The 23854-nt window shown below is 47.6% G+C and overlaps 2 protein-coding genes, 2 long non-coding RNA genes and 2 other non-coding genes across 7 annotated transcripts in view; 1 reads left to right on the forward strand and 5 right to left on the reverse strand.

The window, feature by feature from the left end:
• Window positions 1-10824, forward strand: part of LOC128415485 (signal-regulatory protein beta-1-like) — a 37451-nt gene extending 26627 nt beyond the window's left edge. Inside the window, exons 7-9 of the mRNA XM_053391725.1 lie at window positions 1660-2016; window positions 2941-3255; window positions 10116-10824. Of these exons, the coding sequence (XP_053247700.1) occupies window positions 1660-2016; window positions 2941-3255; window positions 10116-10237 (794 nt within the window). The 3' untranslated portion in view covers window positions 10238-10824. The remainder of the gene's footprint in view (window positions 1-1659; window positions 2017-2940; window positions 3256-10115) is intronic.
• A 2691-nt stretch (window positions 10825-13515) lies between these two features.
• Window positions 13516-15141, reverse strand: LOC128415486 (tigger transposable element-derived protein 1-like). Its single transcript, XM_053391726.1, has one exon. It carries the CDS (start codon window positions 15139-15141, stop codon window positions 13516-13518), a length of 1626 nt encoding a protein of 541 aa, XP_053247701.1.
• Window positions 15142-15452: 311 nt separating this feature from the next.
• LOC128416623 (uncharacterized) lies at window positions 15453-17764 on the reverse strand. 2 transcript variants are annotated; one of them, XR_008331260.1, is made up of 3 exons: window positions 17208-17764; window positions 16997-17106; window positions 15453-15994 (listed from the first exon to the last, which is right to left on the reverse strand). It is a non-coding gene; the product is annotated as an uncharacterized LOC128416623 (long non-coding RNA). The 2 variants fall into 2 exon arrangements; XR_008331261.1 differs by having other exon boundaries at window positions 17008-17106; window positions 17208-17761.
• Window positions 16314-16448, reverse strand: LOC128416809 (small nucleolar RNA SNORA5). Its single transcript, XR_008331323.1, has one exon. It is a non-coding gene; the product is annotated as a small nucleolar RNA SNORA5 (small nucleolar RNA).
• A 715-nt stretch (window positions 17765-18479) lies between the features above and the next one.
• LOC128416808 (small nucleolar RNA SNORA5) lies at window positions 18480-18614 on the reverse strand. The gene has a single exon (XR_008331322.1). It is a non-coding gene; the product is annotated as a small nucleolar RNA SNORA5 (small nucleolar RNA).
• Window positions 18615-18862: 248 nt separating this feature from the next.
• LOC128416624 (uncharacterized) lies at window positions 18863-20639 on the reverse strand. Its single transcript, XR_008331262.1, has 2 exons — window positions 20377-20639; window positions 18863-18914 (listed from the first exon to the last, which is right to left on the reverse strand). It is a non-coding gene; the product is annotated as an uncharacterized LOC128416624 (long non-coding RNA).
• Window positions 20640-23854: the final 3215 nt, after the last annotated feature.

Here is a 23854-nt window from a genome sequence, read left to right on the forward strand (position 1 = left end):
CGCAGCCTAGGAGTCATTTTGGACGCACAGCTGTCCATGGAGGTGAAGGTCAATTCTGTGTCCAGGGCAGCTGTTTATCAGCTCCATCTGGTACACAGGATGAGACCCTACCTGCCTGCAGACTGTCTTGCCAGAGTGGTGCATGCTCTGGTTATCTCCCGCTTGGACTACTGCAATGCACTCTATGTGGGGCTACCTTTGAAGGTGACCCGTAAACTACAACTAATCCAGAATGCGGCAGTTAGACTGGTGACTGGGAGTGGCCACTGGGACCACATAACACTGGTCCTGAGAGATCTGCATTGGCTCCCAGTACGTTTCCGAGCACAATTCAAAGTGTAGGTGCTGACCTTTAAATCCCTAAATGGCCTTGGTCCAGTATATGTGAAGGAGCGTCTCCACCCCCATTGTTCAGCCCAGACACTGAGGTCCAGCTCTGAGGGCCTTCTGGCAGTTCCCTCCCTGCGAGAAGTGAGGTTACAGGGAACCAGGCAGGGGGTCTTCTCAGTGGTGGCGCCTGCCCTGTGGAACGCCCTCCCATCAGATGTCAAGGCAATAAACAACTATTTTACTTTTAAAAGACAACTGAAGGCGGCCCTGTTTAGGGAAGTTTTTAATGCCTGATGCTGTATTGTTTTTAACACTCGATTGGGAGCCGCCCAGAGTGGCTGGGGAAACTCAGCCAGATGGGCGGGGTATAAATAATAAATTATTATTATATTATTATTATAAAACAGCCTGTTGGATCAGACCAGTGACCCATCTAGTCCAGCACTGTGTTCTCACAGCAGCCGGCCAGATGCTTAGGGGAAAAGAGCCTGCAAGCAGAATTCGAACACAAGACCTTCTCCCCTCCTGCAGATTCCAGCAACTGGCATTCAGACACATGCTGCCTCCAAGAATGGAGAAAAGGACATCAGGGCTAGTAGCCATTGGTCATTCTTATCCTGCAAGAACGTGTCTAACCCTCTTTAAAAGCCTGCAAAGTTGGCGGCTGTCAACAAATAATTCTTTCAATACATTAGTTGCTGGTGACCGGTTAGGGACCTTCCCCCTGAATATCACTGGCATCTGTCTGTCTCGGGAGACAGTGGAGGAGTGTGCCTTTAAGGGCGAAGCCAAACTGTTGGAAGTTTGCAGCACCTGCTGTGGCCATAGAGACCGATAGGGGAGAGACATGTTTTGTTGCAGCTGGGGCAGATGAAGGCGCCCGGTTGTACTGACGCAGGTGCACCAGGGCATTTCTTCTCTGCGCTCCTCCCAGTGGTCATTTGTCCTCTGGTGATTGCTATGGATGTATCCCCACAGTTATATCTGCTGCATTAGCAGCACCCAAGTGACCTCCCCGGGGTGCAAGCCTGGGCAGTGTGTATAGAGGTCCTAGGCTGCCCAGACGACAAGACCCTCCCTCTTGGCCTCACTGATGTGGTCCAAAGGCAAGCAGAGCAAGGCGTTTGGCCCCAGCTTGGCTGCAGGAGTTGCTGGAAGGAGGCGGACAAGGTGCCATCCAGCCACCTTAGGGACTCAACTCTGGATTTTTGTAGGGTTTACTCCTTTTCTTCTCCCAAAAAGAGTGGGGTTGGGGGTTGTTCTTCCACGGTTTTGAACTGGAGGCCAAAGGCTGCCTCCAGAGTGATTAAAATGTTTTCAATCAAACAGGGGTGGTAGAAGCAGAATCTGGAGAGGAACCAGAACTCTATGATGTTCTTTCAGATGCCACCCTTGTGAAGGTCAAGCAGGAGCCCAAATTTCTATCTGCATCCCCTGGAGAGAGCATCACCCTGCACTGCCAACTGACCCGGGCAATTGTCCGCCCTACAGTGACATGGTACAAGGAGTCCCAAGCTCTTGACACAGGAACTGATTCCCGGGTGAGAAGACTCCATCCTGACTCGCAAACAGACTTCTCCATCCTCATCCCCAACATAGAACTCCAGGATGCTGGGACCTATTACTGTACGAAGGAAATCTTTGGAATGAAGCGCAAGGGGAAAGGCAGTGTGGTTTCTGTGGTTGGTAAGTGACTGACAAATTGTTCTTAACATGGGTGGGGAAGAACATTATCTCCAAGCAGTGAGAGCCTCAAGGGCTGCCTTCCTGCGTTTTTCCAGAATTTCATTTCCTTCGAATGAAGATCAGCAGGGACTGTTGGGTCTTTATTTACATATATAAAGGTAAAGGGACCCCTGACCATTAGGTCCAGTCGTGACCGACTCTGGGGTTGCGGTGCTCATCTCGCTTTATTGCCCGAGGGAGCCGGCGTACAGCTTCCGGGTCATGTGGCCAGCATGACTAAGCCGCTTCTGGCGAACCAGAGCAGCGCACGGAAATGCCGTTTACCTTCTCGCTGGAATGGTACCTATTTATCTACTTGCACTTTGATGTGCTTTCGAACTGCTAGGTGGGCAGGAGCTGGGACCGAGCAGCGGGAGCTCACCTCATCACGGAGATTCGAACCGCCGACCTTCTGATCGGCAAGCCCTAGGCTCTCTGGTTTAACCCACAGTGAATACATAAAATCATAGAATTGTAGTTTGGAAGGGACCGATTCTGCAATTCTCCCCCAGGAGGATACCTTAGGAAAGGTGGGGTCACCAGGCTATTTCTCAAGGGATCAGCAAGGCTTATTTTTACGACTATAAGCTGTCTGTTTCCATCCCCGTCAACACCCTGTCAGTCAAAAGGAGACCCTGGTGACGCAACTTTGGTTGATTTCTTCTTCCCTTCCCTTTTTCCATTTGTGTTGTAACATTTTAGATTGAAGTCATTGCTAGTTACTGCATTTTTTAAAAAAATTATATGAACATCGCTTTGGGAGTCTTTCTGGCTGAAGAGTAGGATATAAGTCCTATGAATTAATTAATTAATTAATATTGATCTTTCCTTAAAAGCTCAGAGCACAAAAAGTCCACATTTTAACAATTGGCTTTGTCTGCTCAGTTCCGCCCAAAGTGTGGCTGAAAATGGACCCTCCCTCACCTGTCCAGGTGAATGACACTGTGACAGTCACCTGCTACGTGGAAGGCTTTTATCCCAGATACATCATTTTTAACTGGCTGAAGGACCGGGAGGAAACCCCACTGGAGGCGCCAGTTTTCGAAATCCTGAATCAGGATGGGACCTTCTCCCTTCGGAGTTCCCTGGAAGTGACAGCAACTAAGCAGAACAGCTCTTCTGTGTTCACTTGCCGGGTTGTGCACACCTCCCAGCCCCCCATTAGCAAATCTGCAGTGCTAAAAGTCTTAAGCAGCACAGGTAAGCCTGAACCCCATTTCCCCCAGAAGTATCTGGATATATGTGAAGGCTGCTTTCTACTGAATCAAACCAATAGCTTGCTCAGCATTGCCTAGTGACGCTGAAGATCTCCATGGCTTCCCAGTTCTGCTACTGGACCTCCCACTAGCCAGAAATAAGGACATTAGTAAGAAGAGCCCTGCTTGTATTGTATCAAATGTTCATCTCCTCCATCCTTCACCTTCAAGGAAGGTGCTCTGGAGTGCAACTCCCATCAGCCACAGGCAGCCAAATTGTGCTGGCCAGGGCTGATGGGAGTTGTAGTCCAAAACATCTGGAGGGCACCACGTTGGCAAAGGCTGATTTAGTCCCATTCCCTTTTCCCCACAGTGCAGAACAGATGCTATTGAGACACATACTGGCAGAGCAAAGTGGCCAATAGTCGTCTCCTGTTGATGCTTCCTAGCTGCTGGTATTCTGTGGCGTGCTTCCTCTTGACATCATCATCATCATCAACATAATTTATTATTTATACCCCACCCATCTGGCTGGGCTTCCCCAGCCATTCTGGGCAGCTTTCAACAAAATACAGTGGTGCCTCGCAAGACGAAAAGAATCTGTTCCGCTAGTCTCTTCATCTTGCGGTTTTTTCGTCGTGCGAAGCAACCCTATTAGCGGCTTAGCGGATTAGCGCTATTAGCGGCTTAGCAGTCTTAGCGGATCAGCTGATAAGCGGCTTAGCGGATCAGCTGTAAAGCGGCTTAGCGGATCAGCTGATAAGTGGCTTAGCGATCAGCTGTTAAGCGGCTTAGCGGATCAGCTGATAAGCGGCTTAGCGGATCAGCTGTTAAGCGGCTTAGCGGATCAGCTGATAAGCGGCTTAGCGATCAGCTGTTAAGCGGCTTGGCGGATCAGCTGATAAGCGGCTTAGCGGCTTAGCGGATCAGCTGTTAAGCGGCTTAGCGGATCAGCTGATAAGCGGCTTAGCGATCAGCTGTTAAGCGGCTTGGCGGATCAGCTGATAAGCGGCTTAGCGGATCAGCTGTTAAGCGGCTTAGCGGATCAGCTGATAAGCGGCTTAGCGGCTTGGGAAAAAGGGGGGGAAGGAAAAAAACCCTGCAGGAACTCGCAAGACATTTTCGTCTTGCGAAGCAAGCCCATAGGAAATTCGTTTTGCGAAGCACCTCCAAAACGGAAAACCCTTTCGTCTAGCGGGTTTTCCTTCTTGCGAGGCATTCGTCTTGCGGGGCACCACTGTATTACAATACCATAATACACCAAACATTAAAAGCTTCCCTAAACATGGAGGACCCACGTAGCTATCTCCACTTCCATCAATTTGTCTTCTCCCCTTTTAAAATCATCTAAGCCAGTGGTCCTCACCACATCTTGGGGCTAATAATAATAATAATGTTTACAGTTATATCCAAATTAAAATAACCACCAACCCCAATCTACATTTAACCAACCCCAACCCAACAAAAACAAAACAGAGGAACCAAAATTAAAACCATTTAAAACCCCATATATACAACCTGGCACCATCTTAATGCAACACATGTACTCTTCCAGTGTGGTTTGGGGCCTTCCCCCAAATTGCAGATTGCTTTGGAATGAAGCTACTTTGTCTATCCAGGCCAGTATTGTCTCTCTGATGTCATGGACTGGTTGGGCACAGAGGAATGGTGGGAGGAACCAGCTGGGGAACCAACAAGGGAAGAAGACTCCGAGTCCAAGGATTGGTGGTGGGACAATGTTGAGTGGTCAAAGGGAGAAGACAGAGAAGGGGAAGTGTCAGAAGCTGAATAAGTAACAGGGTTTAATGAGCTGGGAGAGTCTGTGGCGGAGAGGAGGCCAGAATCAGAGGCAGAAGCAGGAGGGAATTGAAGCCAAGAGACAGAGATGAGTCCGGCTGTTGAAGAAGCAAGAGTGTCTCTTCCTTCTGCTGTGACAAGCTCCCCTCCTCACTTGTTCCCCAGAGCCAGAAGAGGCATGAAAAGGGTGGAGGTGAGGTTGCCTGCATGCTGGCGCAGTCTCTGATTGCTTGGGAAAAGCCCTGGAGACAACTTAGACAATTGTAGGGAAGCAGAGACTTTCAGTCTCAGCAACTAATTTTAAAGGAGAAAGGCCACTTGGAATACACTGCTCTGACACTCAGCCAGGTCTATGGAGGTCCTGTTTTAGCTAGTAAAAAGTCAACTCTAACTTTGAACTGGGTGATTACTGACCGGCCTGTGACATCTGACTTATGGGGACTTTCCAGGTTTTGGCTTTAAGCTGGCTACTAGAGATGCTCTTATGCTTGAACTGAGCCAGTGGAGACTGGTCTGTTAGGAAGAATGGGGCACTTTCAGACCACCCCTGAATCTGAGCTCAGCCAGCCACCATCTGTCTACCTTCTTCCTTACAACCAATGCAGGGTTTGGCCTTGTCTCTCAGCTTCCTCCTTCTTACGCTCAGCATTGCCCGTTGGTTGAACTCAGAGGGGAAGAGAATTAGGACAAAACTAGAATGAGTTGGCTCTGTCCATCATTGGCCCTGGTGCCCCTGCCTTCCGCGCCCCAATCCGAAAGGGCACCAGTCACCACTGCCGAACTTGTGACCTTCTGAAAGCAAAGCGTGTGGTGGCTCCTTCTCTGTGGAAACTCCCTGAAGGTTGCCCAATGCAAGTGACTCATGACGAACGCAAGGGTTCATGGAAAGTGTCTTCTGTTGCCAACACCAACACTTTCCAGCAAAGTAACATGTCACCAAGGCAACCGTCTCCATAGGCAACTTTTTTGGCACAATCCCAATTTCCGCGGAGTGTTGACGGAGAGCTCTGTGCAGTCCCATTGGCGAACGGCAACCACCTGCAGCAGCACACCAAGTCTCTCCAAGCACATGGCCAGCGCTTCAGCCCTTCTCCCGTCTTATATCTGAAGGAGAGGGAGATGGAAAGGTTTCAGCAAACCATCTTTCGTGCATTATGGATATTTACTGAGGACTTTTGCAGGTGCCATGAGAGTTGCTGCTGTTCTGGGCTGCATCAATAGAAGTATAGTGTCCAGACCAAGGAAAGTTGTTGCTGTTGTTGTTTAGTCGTTTAGTCGTGTTTGACTCTTCGTGACCCCCTGGACCAGAGCACGCCAGGCACTCCTGTCTTCCACTGCCTCCCGCAGTTTGGTCAAACTCATGCTGGTAGCTTCGAGAACACTGTCCAACCACCTCGTCCTCTGTCATCCCCTTCTCCTTGTGCCCTCCATCTTTCCCAACATCAGGGTCTTTTCCGGGCAGTCTTCTCTTCTCATGAGTTGGCCAAAGTCTTGGAGCCTCAGCTTCACGATCTGTCCTTCCAGTGAGCACTCAGGGCTGATTTCCTTCAGAATGGATCGGTTTGATCTTCTTGCAGTCCACGGGACTCTCAAGAGTCTCCTCCAGCACCATAATTCAAAAGCATCAATTCTTCAGCGATCAGCCTTCTTCATGGTCCAGCTCTCACTGCCATACATCATACTGGGAAAACCATGGCTTTAACTATACGGATCTTTGTTGGCAAGGTGATGTCTCTGCTTTTTAAGATGCTGTCTAGGTTTGTCATTGCTTTTCTCCCAAGAAGCAGGCGTCTTTTAATTTCGTGACTGCTGTCACCATCTGCAGTGATCATGGAGCCCAAGAAAGTAAAATCTCTCACTGCCTCCATTTCTTCCCCTTCTATTTGCCAGGAGGTGATGGGACCAGTGGCCATGATCTTCGTTTTTTTGATGTTGAGCTTCAGACCATATTTTGCACTCTCCTCTTTCACCCTCATTAAAAGGTTCTTTAATTCCTCCTCACTTTCTGCCATCAAGGTTGTGTCACCTGCATATCAGTAAAGTTGTAGTACCTCTCTATTCAGCCTTGATCAGACCACACCTGGAATACAGTGGTACATCCGGTTATGAACTTAATTCATTCTGGAGGTCCGTTCTTAACCCCAAACCGTTCTTAACCTGGGGCGCGGTTTTGCTAATGGGGCCTCCCGCTGCTGTGACGCCGCCGGTGCGCGACTTCTGCTCGCATCCCAGGGCAAAGTTTGCTACCAGGAGCACCTGCTTCCGGGTTACCGGAGCTCGTTACCCAAAGAGTTTGTAAGGAGGACGGTACGTAACCCAAGGTTCAACTGTACTGTGTCCAATTCTGGGAACCACAATTTAAAGATGTTGACAAGCTGGAAGGTATGCAGAGGAGGGCAACCAAGATGAACAAGGGTCTGGAAAACAAGCCTTATGAGGAACGGTTGAGGGAGCTGGGAATGTTTAGCCTGGGAAAGAGGAGACTGAGAGGAGATGCGATAGCCATCTTCAAAGATCTCAAAGGCTGTCACATGAAAGATGGAGCAAGCTTGTTCTCTCTTGCTCCGAAGAGTAGGACTCAAACCAATGGCTTCAAGTTACAAGAAAGATGATTCTGACTGAAATCAGGAAGAACTTTTCGACAGTAAGAGCTGTTTGAAAGTGGAAAAGTCTCCCTGGGGAGGTGGTGGACTCTCCTTCCTTGGAGGTTTCTAAGCAGAGGCTGCGTGGCCATCTGTCAGGGATGCTTTAGCTGAGATTCCTGCATTGCAGGGGGCTGGACTAGATTGACCTTGGGGCTCCCTTCCAACTCTGCAATTCTATGATTCTACTGGTGAGCACACTGGCTCCCACAGAGATCACGCTGGCGACCCTTACGCTAACATGGCAATTAAGAATAACACATGTAAGTAGAATCTTTCCATAGAGGACCATCAGGGGAGAAATCAGATAAGAAAGCCTGCCAGTTCCTAACACTTCATGCCAACTTTCCAAACTGAATATCAACACAGCCGCGGCCTCTTTTGCCTGCTAGAACCAGCAGTTTGCCTCCACGCAGAAGATGCCCTTGTCTGCCCACATACTGCTTTTCTTAGCTTATTGTCCTATAGCTGCAACAGTGCAGACTTTTCCTCCTCTTTCCCCCTTTGGCTTTGCTTGGATTTGGGGTTCAAATAAATGTATCAGCTCTCCCTGCCACCAGCCAGCCGTACCAGGGTGGACCTGATTGGGGGCCTCTAGACTGTCATGATTTTGCAGGAAGGATATGAGCACAGGCCATATCTTTAGGTGTGCACATTTAAAGCGAATTAACGACTGTCACGCTTCCCCAATAGGTCAGGACCCTCCCCTGGAGGGTAGTACAATTATCTAGGGGAGGGATGGCAAACCTTTTAGAGACCGAGTGCCGAAACTGCAACCCAAAGCCCACTTATTTATCGCAAAGTGCCAACTTCGCTCCATAAGACGCACCCACCTGGTTTTCAGAGCAGGAAAACAAGGAAAAAAAATCTGACTCAAATGTTGTACTAAACTATTTAAAACAACAAAGCGGGTGGCTCCTGTCCGCTTTGCTGCTTTAAAGGGAGCCACAGTATATAATGAAGAATGTTAATAGTCAGGGAGAGAAACCAGGGCTGTGCAAATGAGAAGTGCTGGGAGTATGGAAGAAGTCAGTATATAATGAAGAGAATGGAAAAAGGATAGACATTCCATTACAATGTAGCTGTTTTCATTATCACTGGGAAGTCAGTATGGGCAGCGGTCACTTGAACTAAAATTTGAGCATTTTACTGTTATTAATCAAGAATGGTAATAGTCAGGGAGAGAAACCAGGGCTGTGGAAATGAAAAGTGCTTGGAAGATGGAGGAACAGCAAAGAGATCAAATGATTGCACTCCAGTTCCTAAATCTGTGAAGTTTTCTCAAAACAGGCATGGTTGTTTTGAAAGGAAGATTCAAAGAGTGGGAAATGGAGTGATTGAACAAAGGACAGAGGAGGAAAAGAGGGCAGATAAATAGCTTCCATTCAATACCAAGAAAACACAATGTTTTTGGTTTGGTATAGGTGGACTGTACTTGTAAGAATTTGTATAATGAATTATAGATTTGGAGTGGAATATCAGTGCCTCTTTTCAGCAATAAAGATTAGCTCTGGCAGTCCCACCCTGAGTGGGGGAAGGCTGGGCCGGCAAGTAGGAGTGGAATTTGGCAGCGTTGCTGCTTGCACGGGAACAGGAGCTGGATCAAGGCTGCTCAGCTGGGGAGGTGCAGGCTCCATCACACTTTGAGGGGTTCGCGGCTGCACTCCCCTCAAGGGAGAAGCTTAAAGGAGCCCCTACCTCCGCATCAGATCTCCTGCAACCCCACGAAGGCAGCCAGGCTGAATAGTTGCTGGAGTTAGGACAGGGGGAGGCAGCCTGGAAGCTGCATCTGAGAGCCCCTGCACCAACTGAAGGCAGCCAGGCGCCCCTCAGCTGAGCTGCCCGCTCCCGCTCCTACTTGCGTGCAAGCAAGGGTGGAGGCGGGGATCTCAGCACGAAGCCTCCACTCCACTTCTGAGAGATCCCTGCCTTTACTCCTGCTTGCACGCGAGCCCCCCTCTCCTCCCCAAACCCACCATGGAAGCTACAGCCCTGCTTGGGCGACAGTGTGCGTACCCACAGAGAGGGCTCTGAGTGCCCTCTCTGCCACATGTGCCATAGGTTCACCACCACTGATCTAGGAGGCAAGAGGGTGGCAGAGGGTACTAGAAATGACTTTTGGACTGCTATTGCTGGATCAAGTTCTCTTTTGTGAATTAAACTAGTTTTGACTGGATTTTGAATAACCATGCAATTAATCATTACTCTTTTGAGAGCGGATTCTCAGCCCCACAATCCCATAAAAAAGGGGCTCCTTTCTCCAAAGTACTTTTTGTAGGGTTCCAATGAATAATGTTTTATTTCAGTTTTTGCATCCCAAGTGGTGTTGGTGCTGGGAGGGAGGGGGGTTTAAAATATTTCCTGGAAAAGAAACCTATAATTGTGAATAACAAACAGGAGCTGATCTGCTGTTCTTTCTTAACAGGCGAAGGACATCTATTCTCCAGTTCTGCTTTCTGGATTGGATTTATCCTAAATAAGGTCATAGCGGCTTTCTTGCTCCTATGTCTTTTCCTGAGAAAACAGCATCGCAAGATGAATCCCTAACAACATTATGGGAGTGAATGAAAACACCAGTCCTTTATTTGCTGCAACGGATGAGAAGGTTGTAACCAACACACAAGAAGCAGCTGAAATCAGTTTGCAAACTTTAAAAGAGATATGTTAGTGGGAAGCTATTGAATGCATTTCTGCTTGTGAAAATTTGTAAGCGTGATGTTATAGGGAGCTCAACAGCACATTATACATAAATGAAACTTGGGGAAGAGGGATTTGCAAGACAAGGCAAAAAAAAAAAAAATGGTTACAGGAAGACAAAATAGGATGTGAATATGCAGCTTTTCAACTTAACTTGACGGAATATTGTTGCATGCCACTCCTCTTTCAGAGCACTGCAAGATTCCAGTGGTTCTAGGCACTTACCTGGAGTTCGTGTTTTATTTTGGAAATGAGGCACAGTAGAGACTACGGTGCCTTTATTATAGGAGGTTTACTTACACATATATATGACTTGAGCCTATGTTGGAGGAGCTCACAGCATTAACATGCCAAGCTAATTCAGACAGGCACCAGCCAGATCTCTGAGCCTTTCTTCAGCTAGCCGCCTCTACCAGAGTGCAACTTTTTCCCTCCAGGTCACATTCCAGCCAACTCTAAACCCTGGCTTTGGTTCTTCTCACTATGAGCTGAGGGCCCTGTGGCAGTATTAATGGCTCATCACATTCCTTTTGTCCTCCTGATGGTCCATCACCTCAGGTGATTTCCTGGTCAGGAGAGTGGCCTGGCTTATATTTTAAGGTGTGGCTTGATTAAATTCTAACACTTACTAGACCCAGGAATTTAGGATGTCTAGCAGCCACAAACACATAACAATGTTGACTATTGCTCAAATAACGATGGAGAGTGCTGTTGAAAAGAATCAGATAGCCACAGACTGAGAACCAACAGACTCCTTGGAGGATGAATCAAACACTCCATAGGTCTAGGGGCTTAAGTTGTTGGCAGGATCCTCTGGAGCCAAGGCTGAGGATCTTCTTAAGAGGCTCAAAGAGGCTGGCCTAGAGATCCGCTGAAGAAACCCACCAGCTGTGGAGCAACCCATCTTCAGAAACACTGGTGCCAAAGGGTCTGGGTCCAGGCTGAAGCAAAACACGACATGCATCTATGGACCCATAGTCAATGTGTGACTTTTGTGAAAGGGGTCTCTGCTTAAGGAAGCCCCGAAACTCATCTACTTCTTGAGCCTTCCAGACGTTGGAAACAAAGATTTTTGGCTCCCGAGTCTAGCACCCTTCCCTGAACTCCCTGCAACATTGACCGTTGGACTTTTGCAGTTTGCCTCTGGATCACATTTTGAACCTGGACCGGTTCACTGTGTTTAGCCTTGGTTTGCTTGGACTGCACTGCACCTTCAACGCTGATGCACTTGGCAAGTATTTTGCAAAGAAGTTCATGCCTTGCCCTGCTCATAAAATCTTGGAGCAAATTTGAACGTCACCGAGACAGAGAGAGGGGTTTTTTCCTGCCCAGGCATCCCAGGAGCACCATACACACTGCCCAGCTTTGTGCCCTGATGCCACTTCAGTGCTGCAGTCAATTCACCACACTGCAGAGGTGGGCAAAGTCTAGCCACTGTCTGCAGAAACACTTAGATCTCATTATGGGGCAGCTGCTGTTCCAAAGACACAATTTGCCTTTTGAGTCAGGTTCCTGTTTTGCTGTTAGGAACATTTTTTATTCTTATGCATACCTCAATAAGTTATTCTATAAGGTGTGCTATATACAGCAGCTATCTGTTAGGAGTCATTCTGCAAAGAAACAGAAAAGATGATTGTAAGTTTAAGAATCTTTTCTGTGAGTTCTGGGTGTGGTTTTCTAAGCTGATTAGACACAGCTGATGATGTGTATAAAAGAAAAGAAGTCAGTTTGAATTTTGCCTGCAGAGAGAGAAAACTCACATGCTTTGTGTTTGTTGTTTTTGTATAGCTGTAATAAAACCTTTGTTTGAATTTTTACACTGGTCTCGTGGTCCTGTCGTCTGCCACCAAAGAAAAACTGCCTCTAACATTATCAGCCAATGAACTTCACAAGTGATCCAAATGTTTCTACTACTTCTGTCCCAACGTAGCTTCCATTGATGGAAGGGGCGCTCCTTTTGTTGCCTGAAGGCACCATGATTTAGCAGACGCTTCCACTTACAGAATGTGATGCTTCCCCCTCTTGAACTGCCCTCTGTGCTGCTCCAACCTCCCAAAGCAGATTTTCATAAGACTGCAGGGAGAAGGGAGCAGTGGCAAAAACACTTCTGACACAAAGCCCCCTCTGTGAACGGAACTCTTCTTTCAGGTGTTCGGAAAAGTCTGCAATCGCAGCCGAACGGTGGATCAAGTAGCACACTGCCTACTCTGATGAACCCCTCGCTAATAAACAATAAAATACGAAAACCCAGCAAAACGTCTGAAATAATTTTTATTTTTAAATTATCAACTTTAATGCATTAACAAATGTAAGCCTCAAATGTGTGTGTGCTTATTGATCTGCCTCTCTCCGTGTTATATCTATATCCGTTTGAAATACAGTGGTACCTCGGGTTACGAACTTAATTCGTTCTGGAAGTCCGTTCCTAACCAGAAGCGTTTTTAACCCGAGGCGTGCTTTCCCACAGGAAGTAACGGAAAATGGATAAATCCGTCCAGACAGTGAAAAACAACCCGTAAAATAGAAAGTTAACATGAGTTTTACTATCTAATGCAGGGGTCGGCAACCTGCGGGGGTCATTTAACCGGCCCATGGACCCCCGCCGCCCACTTGGTCGACTCCTGTGCACTGTGCTAAACCAGCACAGAGCAGAGCGGGGACCACCTTCCGCGATGTTGGCCGGCTTCCCATTGGCTGCAGGAAGCTCCTGCAGCCAATGGGAAGCTGCGCACGTCTCCTCCGTGCCAGAAGGAACACTGGAAATAGCGTTTGTGCATGCGTGCGTGAACTCCAGCCCACCAAGGCGTCTGCGGGACCGTGAACTGGCCCAAGCCACAAAAACTTTGCTGACCCCTGATCTAATGAGACCATTGATCCATCAAATGGAAGCAATAAAAACATACTGTACTGTAAAATCAATAAAACAGTACTGATGATTTTTTTAAAATGAAAACGTGGTTTTTTTCTTACCTACACTCATGATAGTCATTGCTTGGATAGGGGGGTTGGGGTCCTCTTCTAGATTCACAATCGGCGATTCCTCTCCTGACATTCCTCTTTTCTTTTCTTTTTTACACCACTGCCACCTACACCACTGCTACCTGGTTCAGACTCACTGGATCTCTTCCTTACCAAAACAGTTTCACTTGAGACTTTTGCCGAAGTTTTAAGATTTGTCTAAAGTGAGACATAGCGAAATCATTGAAAGTGTTTGTGGCATGACTCACAGCAGCTTTGTCAGGGTGGTATTTTTCAACAAAAGCTTGCATTTCAGCCCATTTTGCAAACATCTCCTTGATTTTTGCTGTAGGTACACTTTCTCTGCTCTCCTCCTCCTCCGAAGACATTTCCTCAGCTGCTGCCTTTTGCTGCTCCAGCAGAATGTTTTGAAGTTCTTCGGCGGTGAGCTCAGCGCCGTGCTCCTCCACCAACTCCTCCACATCAGCACCGCTCATCTCCAAGCCCATGGAATTTCCCAGAAACACAATATCCTCAACAAGAGGCACATCTTCTTCAACAGCCTCCGTTGCATGTTCTGGGACAACATCTGGCCACAATTTCTTCCATGCTGCCTGCAGAGTTTTCTGAGACACATCTTTCCATGCTTTGTCTATCATATGTAAGCAATGGAGGATATTAAAATGATTCTTCCAGAACTCTTTTAGGGTTAGCTCTGTGTCCGAGGTCACCTCAAAGCACCTTTGGAAGACTGCTTTGGTGTAAAGCTTCTTAAAATTAGATATGACCTGCTGGTCCATGGGCTGGATGAGAGAAGCTGTGTTGGGGGGCAAAAACTTTACACTGATGAACGCAAACTCTTCCATCAACTCGTCCTGCAAGCCTGGAGGGTCACTTAGAGCATCATCCATAAGAAGCAGGCACTTCATTGGAAGATTTTTGTCCTGGAGGTATTTTTTCACGCTCGGCCCAAACACTTCATGAACCCACTCGATAAAAAATTGCCTGGTTACCCGAGCTTTGCTGTTTGCCCTCCACATCACGTGCAATTTGCTTTTTATGACATTGTTCTTCTTAAATATCCTGGGGTTCTCAGAATGGTAGACTAGCAAAGGCTTCGACTTGAAATCTCCACTTGCATTCGCACATAATAAAAGGGTCAGCCTGTCTTTCATGGGCTTGTGTCCTGGCAACGCTTTCTCGTCCTTTGTGATGTACGTATTCCTTGGCATTCTCTTCCAAAAGAGGCCTGTCTCATGACAGTTGAAAACTTGCTGGGGAACGAAGCCCAGCGACACAACGTAATCTTTAAATTCCAAAACAAATTGGTCAGCACCTAGTTTGTTGGCGCTGGCAGCTTCCGCATGTTTACCATGGATCCCACTTCTCTTCTTAAATTTTTCGAACCACCCTCTGCTCGCCTTGAAACTCTCAATCTCAGCGCTTGCGCCAGGAGTGTTTGCGACGAGTTGGGCGTGCAAATGCAAAGCTTTTTCGCAAATTATGCTCTCAGTAATGCGGTCGCCCGCCAACTGCTTTTCGGTTATCCATATCAAAAGCAATTTTTCCATTTCCTCCATCGTCTGTGTTCGTTGCTTGAGTGTTTTAACACCCTTCGCAACGCTGGCCCCCTTGATGGCATCCTTGTTTTTCAACATGCTACAAATTGTCGATTTGGCCATGCCAAACTGCATTGCCAGATCACTTACACGGACCCCACTTTCATGCTTGGAAATGATTTGCTTCTTGACCTCAACCGTTATCACGGTTCTCTTGCCTTTGCTGCTTTTATCCATGCCTGCAGCCCCCCAGTCAATCAGTAAGAAGCTGAACTGGGTTCCACACAATCCCCAAAACTATGGAAGAAGGCAGAGTCCGCCAAAGGAAGGCGCAAGGCAGAGACAAAGGCACAAAGCAGACTCACATCAACAAATCCCAAAATCCCTTGCAGAATCCCAAAATTTTCGACTCCCCCCTCCTACAGGGTGAGTGGGCTTGCCTGGCCAGGTGCCACGCACCTTGCTACCAGCTTGGGGGGCGGGGCAAGGGCCAGTAAAGGGCTGATGTTTTCTGGCCCAGACTCACTAGGTTCACCGCTGGACTTCGCTCTTAGGTAGTGTTCCTTACCTAATGTTTGGGGCTGGGGTGCAACCTGCTGGGCCTCCTGCAGCCGGAACCTGGTAGCGGAGGCCTAGCTCTGGGCCGCAGCAAGGCCTCCTGAGACCTCCCGTGGGCAGAACCTGGTAATGGAGGCCTCGGTAGGTGCCAGGGCCTAGCTCCGGGCCACAGCTGGGCCTACCGAGGCCTCGTTCACACGCCGAAATAAATTCACAAGCAGGAACACTCAGTTCCGGGTTAAAAGTGTTCGTAACCCGAAAATTCGTAACCAGAGGTACCACTGTAATGAGATGGTGTTGAGGAAATATGAACAAGCCACACTCCCCAGTCTGACTGCCGAAATCCAATTAAAGCTGCCAGATGTGTTCTGACTTTGTTCTTCCTTGCAGGTAGTCTGACAAGAAAACGATTATTTGCCAGCAGGGTATATTCATAAGAGGCCGTGCATCGCTCACTCACACAACAGTTCTGTGCTTTCATGAAGCTTTGAAATACTGGGAATTCCAAATCTAAACATGAAATCTTCTGAACCTATTACAAAAAGAAAGAAATGTTAATGCTGTACATTCCGCATCCGTTTCAAAAGACTGGGATAGGCAAAGTAAAATAGTCCCTTGGGGAATTCCTAATCGAAATCTGCAGTGTTTAAAGGCCAAACGCTCAATGACATTTCAAAGTGTGGAATCAGTAAACATGTTTTAATTTGTTGGAATTTGCCCAGAGTGGCTGTGGCAACCCAATGAGATGGGTGACATATAAATACATATAAATACATAAATACATTGTTATTTATAGCTGGGGGTGGGTGGGTGCATGCCCTCAGATTCGGAGAGGCAGGAAAGTCTGGTACCGGTGTCTGCAGAAAAACTGTCCTCGGAGCCCACAAAGGGTTCTGAAGCCCATGGACGGCAGATTGTTGCTGTGGCAGCTGCTAGGACCACTCCCTGCCACAGGAAAGGCGGGCAATGAATTTGACACAGCTGCAAAGAGCTTCACGGGTTGAACCAGGAAGAAGAGAATTTGCGTAGGTCAAAAAAGCCCTGGTTACCCCAATGAGCAGAGCAAAAAACAGGACAAACTGGAAGGGGACATTAAAACAAGCATGATCTGCAACAGCAATCCCCCATGTAGATCAGTTTGAGCCTCCTATAAAATCCAGTTTAACTGCTGGACGCGGGTGGCGCTGTGGGTAAAACCTCAGCACCTAGGACTTGCGATCGTATGGTCGGCGGTTCAAATCCCCGTGGCAGGTTGCACTCCCATCGTTCGGTCCCAGCGCCTGCCAACGTAGCAGTTCGAAAGCACCCCCGGGTGCAAGTAGATAAATAGGGACCGCTTACTAGTGGGAAGGTGAACGGCGTTTCCGTGTGCTGCGCTGGGTCGCCAGATGCAGCTTGTCACGCTGGCCACGTGACCCGGAAGTGTCTCACTGCCTATAGAGTGAGATGAGCGCACAACCCTAGAGTCTGGCAAGACTGGCCCGTACGGGCAGGGGTACCTTTACCTTAACTGCTGGACTGTACCAGTTCTCACCTGGTTCTCACCTCAACTGCTGGAGAGAGACTCCTCTTTAGGCAGAAGCATCACCATGCATTTGGTATATATCCATGGTGCTGGCAGCTCTGTGTTTAGCCAGGGAAGGCCTAGTGGGAAGAAGCAAAATTGGGGTGATGACCTTGTCTTCTTTTTTTTCATGGCCTGCACGTCTCTAGGAAGCCCCTTGGAAGTCAAGTGCTCTACTCACCAGTACACCTCCTGCTCTGTTCTATTTGCCATCAAATTGTCAGCCTGGATAGCTCACTTGGTTAGAGCGTAGTGCTGATAATACCAAGGTTGCAGGTTCGATCCCTGTTATAGGACACCTGCATATTCCTGTACTGCAGGGGGTTGGACTGGATGATCATGAAGGTCCCTTCCAACTCTAGAATTCTTTGTGTCTAAATGAAGGTCCTTCAGAAGGTTAACCAAAGGGCAGCATTCCAAACTCGAGAAATCTGGGCACAAGGAGACAGGGAAATTTTAAAGAGACAGATAAAGAGATCTCAGTGCTCAGACAGATAAGGTTACTAATCACAAAGGTAAAAGAAAGGTTTATGCCAAAGAGGTAGGCCCTCTGATGAGATGGTACCTGTCGGATACCAACTCATCACCTCCCTTTGGGAAACCTTGTAAACCAGTTTAAACCTTCTTTAAATCCAGTTTGAATCAGTTTACATCTCTCAATGAAACTGTCCAACCTGAACTAAAGAACAGTGGCAAGAGAAGTTGATGAACTATGCAGAACTGGCAAAAATGACAGAAAGACTAAGAGAAAAAGACAACAGAGATTTTGAAAAAGATTGGGAACCATTCATATTATATTTGCAGAAACAAAGAAAGAGACTTGATGGCAGGATTTAAATAAACATCCGCATTATTAGCATCAGAAAATGTTTGAAAGGTAGTGAAATAAGATGATGCATTTAATTTTATTTTTATGTTTTTAAGGTTTGATGTTATGTTATTAATAACTTTTTCTGTTGAGAGATAGGAAAGCGGGTGAAAATAGAAACAAACCAGAAATGCAGGTTGGGGGAAGTCTTAGAGGGGAGGGAGGAATATATAGTAAACATTAAGAATTTGAGATGTATGTAATGAACGAAAATGAAAAATGAATTAATTTTTTTAAAAAAACAGAAACTGTCCAACCCGGAGGTAACAAGCAAATGGGTTACAGTGGTCAGGCTCTCCTGGCCCAAAAACTGACCTAGCTATCTTATCAACCAAAATAGATACAAGACAGTCTTAGCCAATGAGATAACCCAAGTCCAGAGATGGACCCAGCAGCATCCCTAGAGTAGGAGCCTGCGTGCTCCAAATCAACTGCACCAGAATCATTTGTGTGAATGAGCTAATGAGAGATCCAGACCGTCCCAAATCTCTCCAGTAACAGGGCTCCACTCAGGGGCTTTTTGGGGGAGGGGAGGGTCAGGGGAGGCAAACACTAAAGGGTTGGAGGGGCAGGAGAGTCTGGCACCAGTGTCTGCAGAAAAACTGTCCCCAAAGCCCACAAAGGGTTCTGAAGCCCATGGACTGCAGATTGTTGCTGTGGCAGCTGTTTGGACCACTCCCTGCCACAGAAAAGGCGGGCAATGAATTTGACACAGCTGCAGAGGGCAGAGTCAGACTCGCTAAGAGGAGTAGCTGTGTACTATTAGGCTTTAGTCACCACAAGCAAAAGAAAAATGGGACAAACTGGAAGCAGATCCTGAAATGAGCATGTTCTGAACTCTGGGACACTTTGTAGGCTTGTTTGATCCTCATTCAAATCCAGCTTGTGTTGGGTTGTATCAATTCTCACCTCGCTCTTCAAGATCATCCCACTTCAGGCATAAGGATCAAAACACATCTTTCTTATTCGCTGTGTCACTCAGGAGCTTGCTCTGGTCTCCCTTCATTGTGCACTCCAAGCCTGAGAAAGATGGAGACAGTTTAGTTTTTAAACATCTATACAGAGGATTACCACAGTGCTTAGAAAGACAGCTGAGGTTACTGAAAAGAAACCCTTTTAATTTCTTTTAAAAAGTTTATGCCAAAGAAATATACCTTATTCCCAATTCTGTGATAGAGATAATCAAGTTGCATGTGTGGAATTAAACAAATAATATAAGCAGAAGCATATTAACCTCATTGCACAACAGAACTGTGTTTGTAAGGTAATTAGCGCCTTTCTGTTTGTTTTTAAGTCACTGGTTTGCCCTGGGCAAGATAACTAGTTTGCCCTGGGCAAGAACAACTAGTCAAATGTAATAAAAAAATGTGAAATAAATAGCTTTTATCCTGCACTACCCCAACTTTAGCGCTGGAGGCTGCACTGAGGTCCCTGGTGGAGAGGAGAAGAGAGGCAGGAGCCGTATCAATTGCTGTAACCAACTGCTTCAAGTTACAAGAAAAGAGATTTTGACTAAACAAACAGAAGAACTTTCTGACGTGAAGAGCTGTTCAACAGTGGAACAGTCTCCCACAAGAGGTGGTGGGCCCTCCTTCCTTGGAGATTTTTAAGCAGAGGTTGGATGGCCTTCTCTCATGGATGCTTTAGTGGAGTTTCCTGCATGGCAGGCGGTTGGACAAGATGACCCTCAAAGTCCCTTCCAACTCTACGATTCCATAATTCACAAGCTGCCCTCCTCTGCAGGGGCCACGGGGCGGCAGGCAGCTGCTCTCCCACTCCACATCTGATCCTTTACACCAGGGGAGCCCAAACTTTTTTTAAAGAGGGCCAGATTTGATGAAGTGAGCATGCATGAGGGTCGACCAAGTTGACCTTTTTTTAGGATTGAGCTTGTTGATCTTTATTATTATTATTATTATTTTACCCCAAAGTTGTTGAACTTTTTTTAGGATTGAAGTTGTTGAGCAGGCATAGGCAAACTTGGCCTTCCTACAACTACAACTTCCATCATCCCTGACCACTGGTTCTGATAGCTAGGGATGATGGGAGTTGTAGTCCCCAAAACACAAGGAGGGCGGCTGAGTTTGCCTATGCCTGTTGTTGAACTTTGTTTAGGATTGAAGTTCTTGAGCTTTTTTAAGGATTTTACTGCAGGAGATAGAGCGCCACAAGGGCCGGATTAAACCGACCGGCGGGCCGGATTAGGCCCCGGAAACGGACTTTGGGCGTGCTTTACACAGAAATCCGAAAAGAGGTTTCTGGATCCTCCTCCCGGTGGCCCCTTTGGAGCAAGGCAAAAGAAGGGGTCGCGGGGGCTGGTGGTCTGGCCAGGCGGCCCCGCGCCAAGAACAATGCGGGGCGGCCCCAATCCCGCCCAGCTGCTTTTCCCTTCGCCCTTTCCCGGCCCTTCAGTTTCTACGAAATAAATTCAAAGTCAATAAATTGAAATCAACCTCCCCAAGATCCGGGAACCCGGACTAACCTCTTTCCGTCTTTCCCGGCGGCCCCTCATTCTTTCCCCGCTTCGCACACGTGCGCCTAAGGGCAAAAGGAGGAACCGGAAAGGGCCGTCGCGCGGGCTGATACGTCACTTCCCCTGCGACGGGAGAGCGCTCCCGCTTGCCCTCGACTGCCATTGGGAGGAAACCGCTGGCGCCATCTTTGTAGAGGGCATTTCTCCCTTTCTGCTCACCCCGCTGTCCCTCCCCAAAATAGAAATTCAGAATAAGGGCCGAGCTCCCCCTCTTCCCTACCTCCAGGTCTCTCCCCCGTTTTCCTGGCCTCGGTTACCTCAGAAATCGCCTCTCCGCAGGCTTACAGAGCGAGGCTGCGCGCGCAGCTCTTCCCTTTTTCTATCTCTAAGGCTCGAGCCTTTCTTGTCTTCGACCTGCGCCCCGATCAACCGGAAGCGGACGTTAGAGGGAGGGGGCGGAGCTTGGCGCTAGGCAACGCAGCCAAGGGGCGGGGGCTCCGGGGACCTTTGGCCCCGCACGTCGATGCTGGACTTCAATTCCCATCAGCCCCAGCAAGGAAGACTAATGGCAAGGGATGATGGGAAGTGTAGTTCAGCGACATCTGAGGGGATTAAGGTTCTTCACACTTGGCCCACGTGGCTGCTAAAGTCTCATTTCGGTCCAAGTATATACAATTTATTAAAATTGTTTGATAAATTAATGTATCAGCTTATTACATTTATTATATATATCTATATCCCTATAGATATATATAATTTATACTTCATCACAGGGCAGTTTGCAACATAAAATGGTAAAGTTCTGGCCAATTCTGCGCATCTTTTAAGTCCAGGAGCCTTATTCAGGCCGAGGGCCAAACTGCCTCCTGGGCAAGCTTTTGGGGGCCACATTGTCATTGGTGGGCAGGGCCAGAGGCAAAAATGGGCAGGGCAACCAAAGCAACATTTCCCTTTGGGTGCAGTAGCCTCAATCCTACAAAGGCTTGTGCAACCCTCTCTATCCTCCACCCATTGCCCAGCCAGACAAAAAGACTCAAGGAGGGAGCGCAAAATCCCCCTTTTCTGTCTGCTGCTCCTCCTGGGGCTACTGAGCAGAGAGGAAGGTGGGTGGGCAGTCCCAGGTGGGGCCACCACACAGCAGCCCCCCAACCAGGGCGATATCACCAGCAACTGGCATTCAGAAGCCTCTGCACGAAGGAAACAGAGCAAAGCCTGTGGTGGCTAGTAGCCATTGAAAGCCCTTTTCTTCCCTGTGAATTTGTCCCAATTCTCTCTTAAAGCCATCCATGTCTGCGGCCAACGCTACCTCCTGTGAGAGCAAATGCCAACTAGATGGAGACATGGGCAAGATCTCGGTTTTCAAGTTGATGTCTTACTTGAATTTTACCGTAAATAGCCTCGATAACCCCTTCAGGGATCGCTGCCTTGCAAAGGGGCTTGAATAACTCAGAGAAGCTATGAACTATGCCAAGCAGGGCATCCAAGATGGACAGGTCATAGTGGAGAGTTTTGACCAAACGTGATCCACCTGGAGGAGGAACCGGCAAGCCACTCCAGTATCCCTGCCAAGAAAACTCCATGGACAAAAATTGATGCTTTTGAATTCTGGTGCTGGAGGAGACTCTTGAGAGTCCCATGGACAGCAAGAAAATCAAACCTCTCCATTCTGAAGGAAATCAGCCCTGAGTGCTCACTGGAAGGACAGATCCTGAAGCTGAGGCTCCAATACTTTGGCCCCCTCATGAGAAGAGAAGACTCCCTGGAAAAGACCCTGATGTTGGGAAAGATGGAGGGCACAAGGAGAAGGGGACGACAGAGGACGAGGTGGTTGGACAGTGTTCTCGAAGCTACCAGCATGAGTCTGACCAAACTGCGGGAGGCAGTGGAAGACAGGAGTGCCTGGCATGCTCTGGTCCATGGGGTCACGAAGAATCAGACATGACTAAACAACAACCATGTTTCTATATATGTTGGAAGTTGTCCATTGTGGCTCGGGCAACCCAGTCAGATGGGTGGGGTAAAAATTAAATCATCATCATCATCATCATCATCATCCCTACGTAGGAACTCCCTGCCTATTGATATCAAGCAGAGGCCTTCTCTATACAGTTCTACCTTGGAAGTCGAACAGAATCCATTCCGGAAGTCCATTCGACTTCTGAAACGTTCAGAAAGAGTCGGACACAACTAAACAACAACCTCGAAAAGTTGCTTATAAGCGGAGGCCCTGTTACCCAAATGCTCATTGTATGAAAATTTACTTATCCAAACACAAGGAATCAGTACCAAAACCTCACTACACACGCAGCGGATTCAGATGTCCAATCTGCTGGACCTTTGTGTTGTGCTGTAAAAAAAATAAGCAGGCTTAAGTGAGCCTTATTTTTTGTTTTGCTGGTCTGCAGCAGTCATTTTGCCTGAAATTATGGTGGGGAGAGGTCGGACATGTAAGAGAGCATTTTTTTCCCTTCCATGTTTGCAAGGTTTCAGAGAGTTTCCCTGGTTTTCCCCCCATCATTTGGAGGTCAAAATTCTGTGATCAGGAACAGATTTGAGATTTCCCCACGGGAATTAATGGAAATCGTCAACTCATCATGCAAACGCTCACCAAACAATTCATTGAGAGCATATTATGTTTGGAAAGCGATAACTGGGTGTATCTTTGAAATAGCAGAAGAGTTCCAACCAAAATTAAAATGAAGGGAAGGCAGGAGTGACTGAACAATTAAAAAATAATTTCTATCCCATCCTCTTTTTGAAGATGGACAGGGTAGAAAAGTGAAGATAAACCACTCATATTGGGTCACATTAGTCATATAGGACCACCCAGGAAGGACTCTCTATAGCTCCAAACAGCTGAGACACCAAATAACTTTTACCTAAGTTACAGCAGTCACGAAATTAAAAGACGCCTGCTTCTTGGGAGAAGGGCAATGACAGGCCTAGACAGCATCTTGAGAAGTAGAGACGTCACCTTGCCAACAAAGGTTCGTATAGTTAAAGCTATGGCTTTCCCAGTAGTGATGTATGGAAGTGAGAGCTGGACCATAAAGAAGGCTGATCGCCGAAGAATTGATGCTTTTGAATTATGGTGCTGGAGGAGACTCTTGAGAGTCCCATGGACTGCAAGAAGATCAAACCTCTCCATTCTGAAGGAAATCAGCCCTGAGTGCTCACTGGAAGGACAGATCCTGAAGCTGAGGCTCCAGTACTTTGGCCACCTCATGAGAAGAGAAGACTCCCTGGAGAAGACCCTGATGTTGGGAAAGATGGAGGGCACAAGGAGAAGGGGGCGACAGAGGACGAGATGGCTGGACAGTGTTCTCGAATCTACCAGCATGAGTTTGACCAAACTGCAGGAGGCAGTGGAGGACAGAGGTGCCTGGCGTTCTCTGGTCCATGGGGTCACGAAGAGTCAGACACGACTAAACGACTAAACAACAACAAAGTTACAGCAAAAGAAAAAAAATCAGATGGAACTTCATCA

Source organism: Podarcis raffonei, chromosome 6 (genome assembly GCF_027172205.1).
Source record: "Podarcis raffonei isolate rPodRaf1 chromosome 6, rPodRaf1.pri, whole genome shotgun sequence".
NCBI lineage: Eukaryota > Metazoa > Chordata > Lepidosauria > Squamata > Lacertidae > Podarcis > Podarcis raffonei.

Bases quoted from the DNA above. Each gene is read 5' to 3' on its own strand.
- LOC128415486 (XM_053391726.1), bottom strand. From the start codon at position 15,141: ATGGATAAAAGCAGCAAAGGCAAGAGAACCGTGATAACGGTTGAGGTC.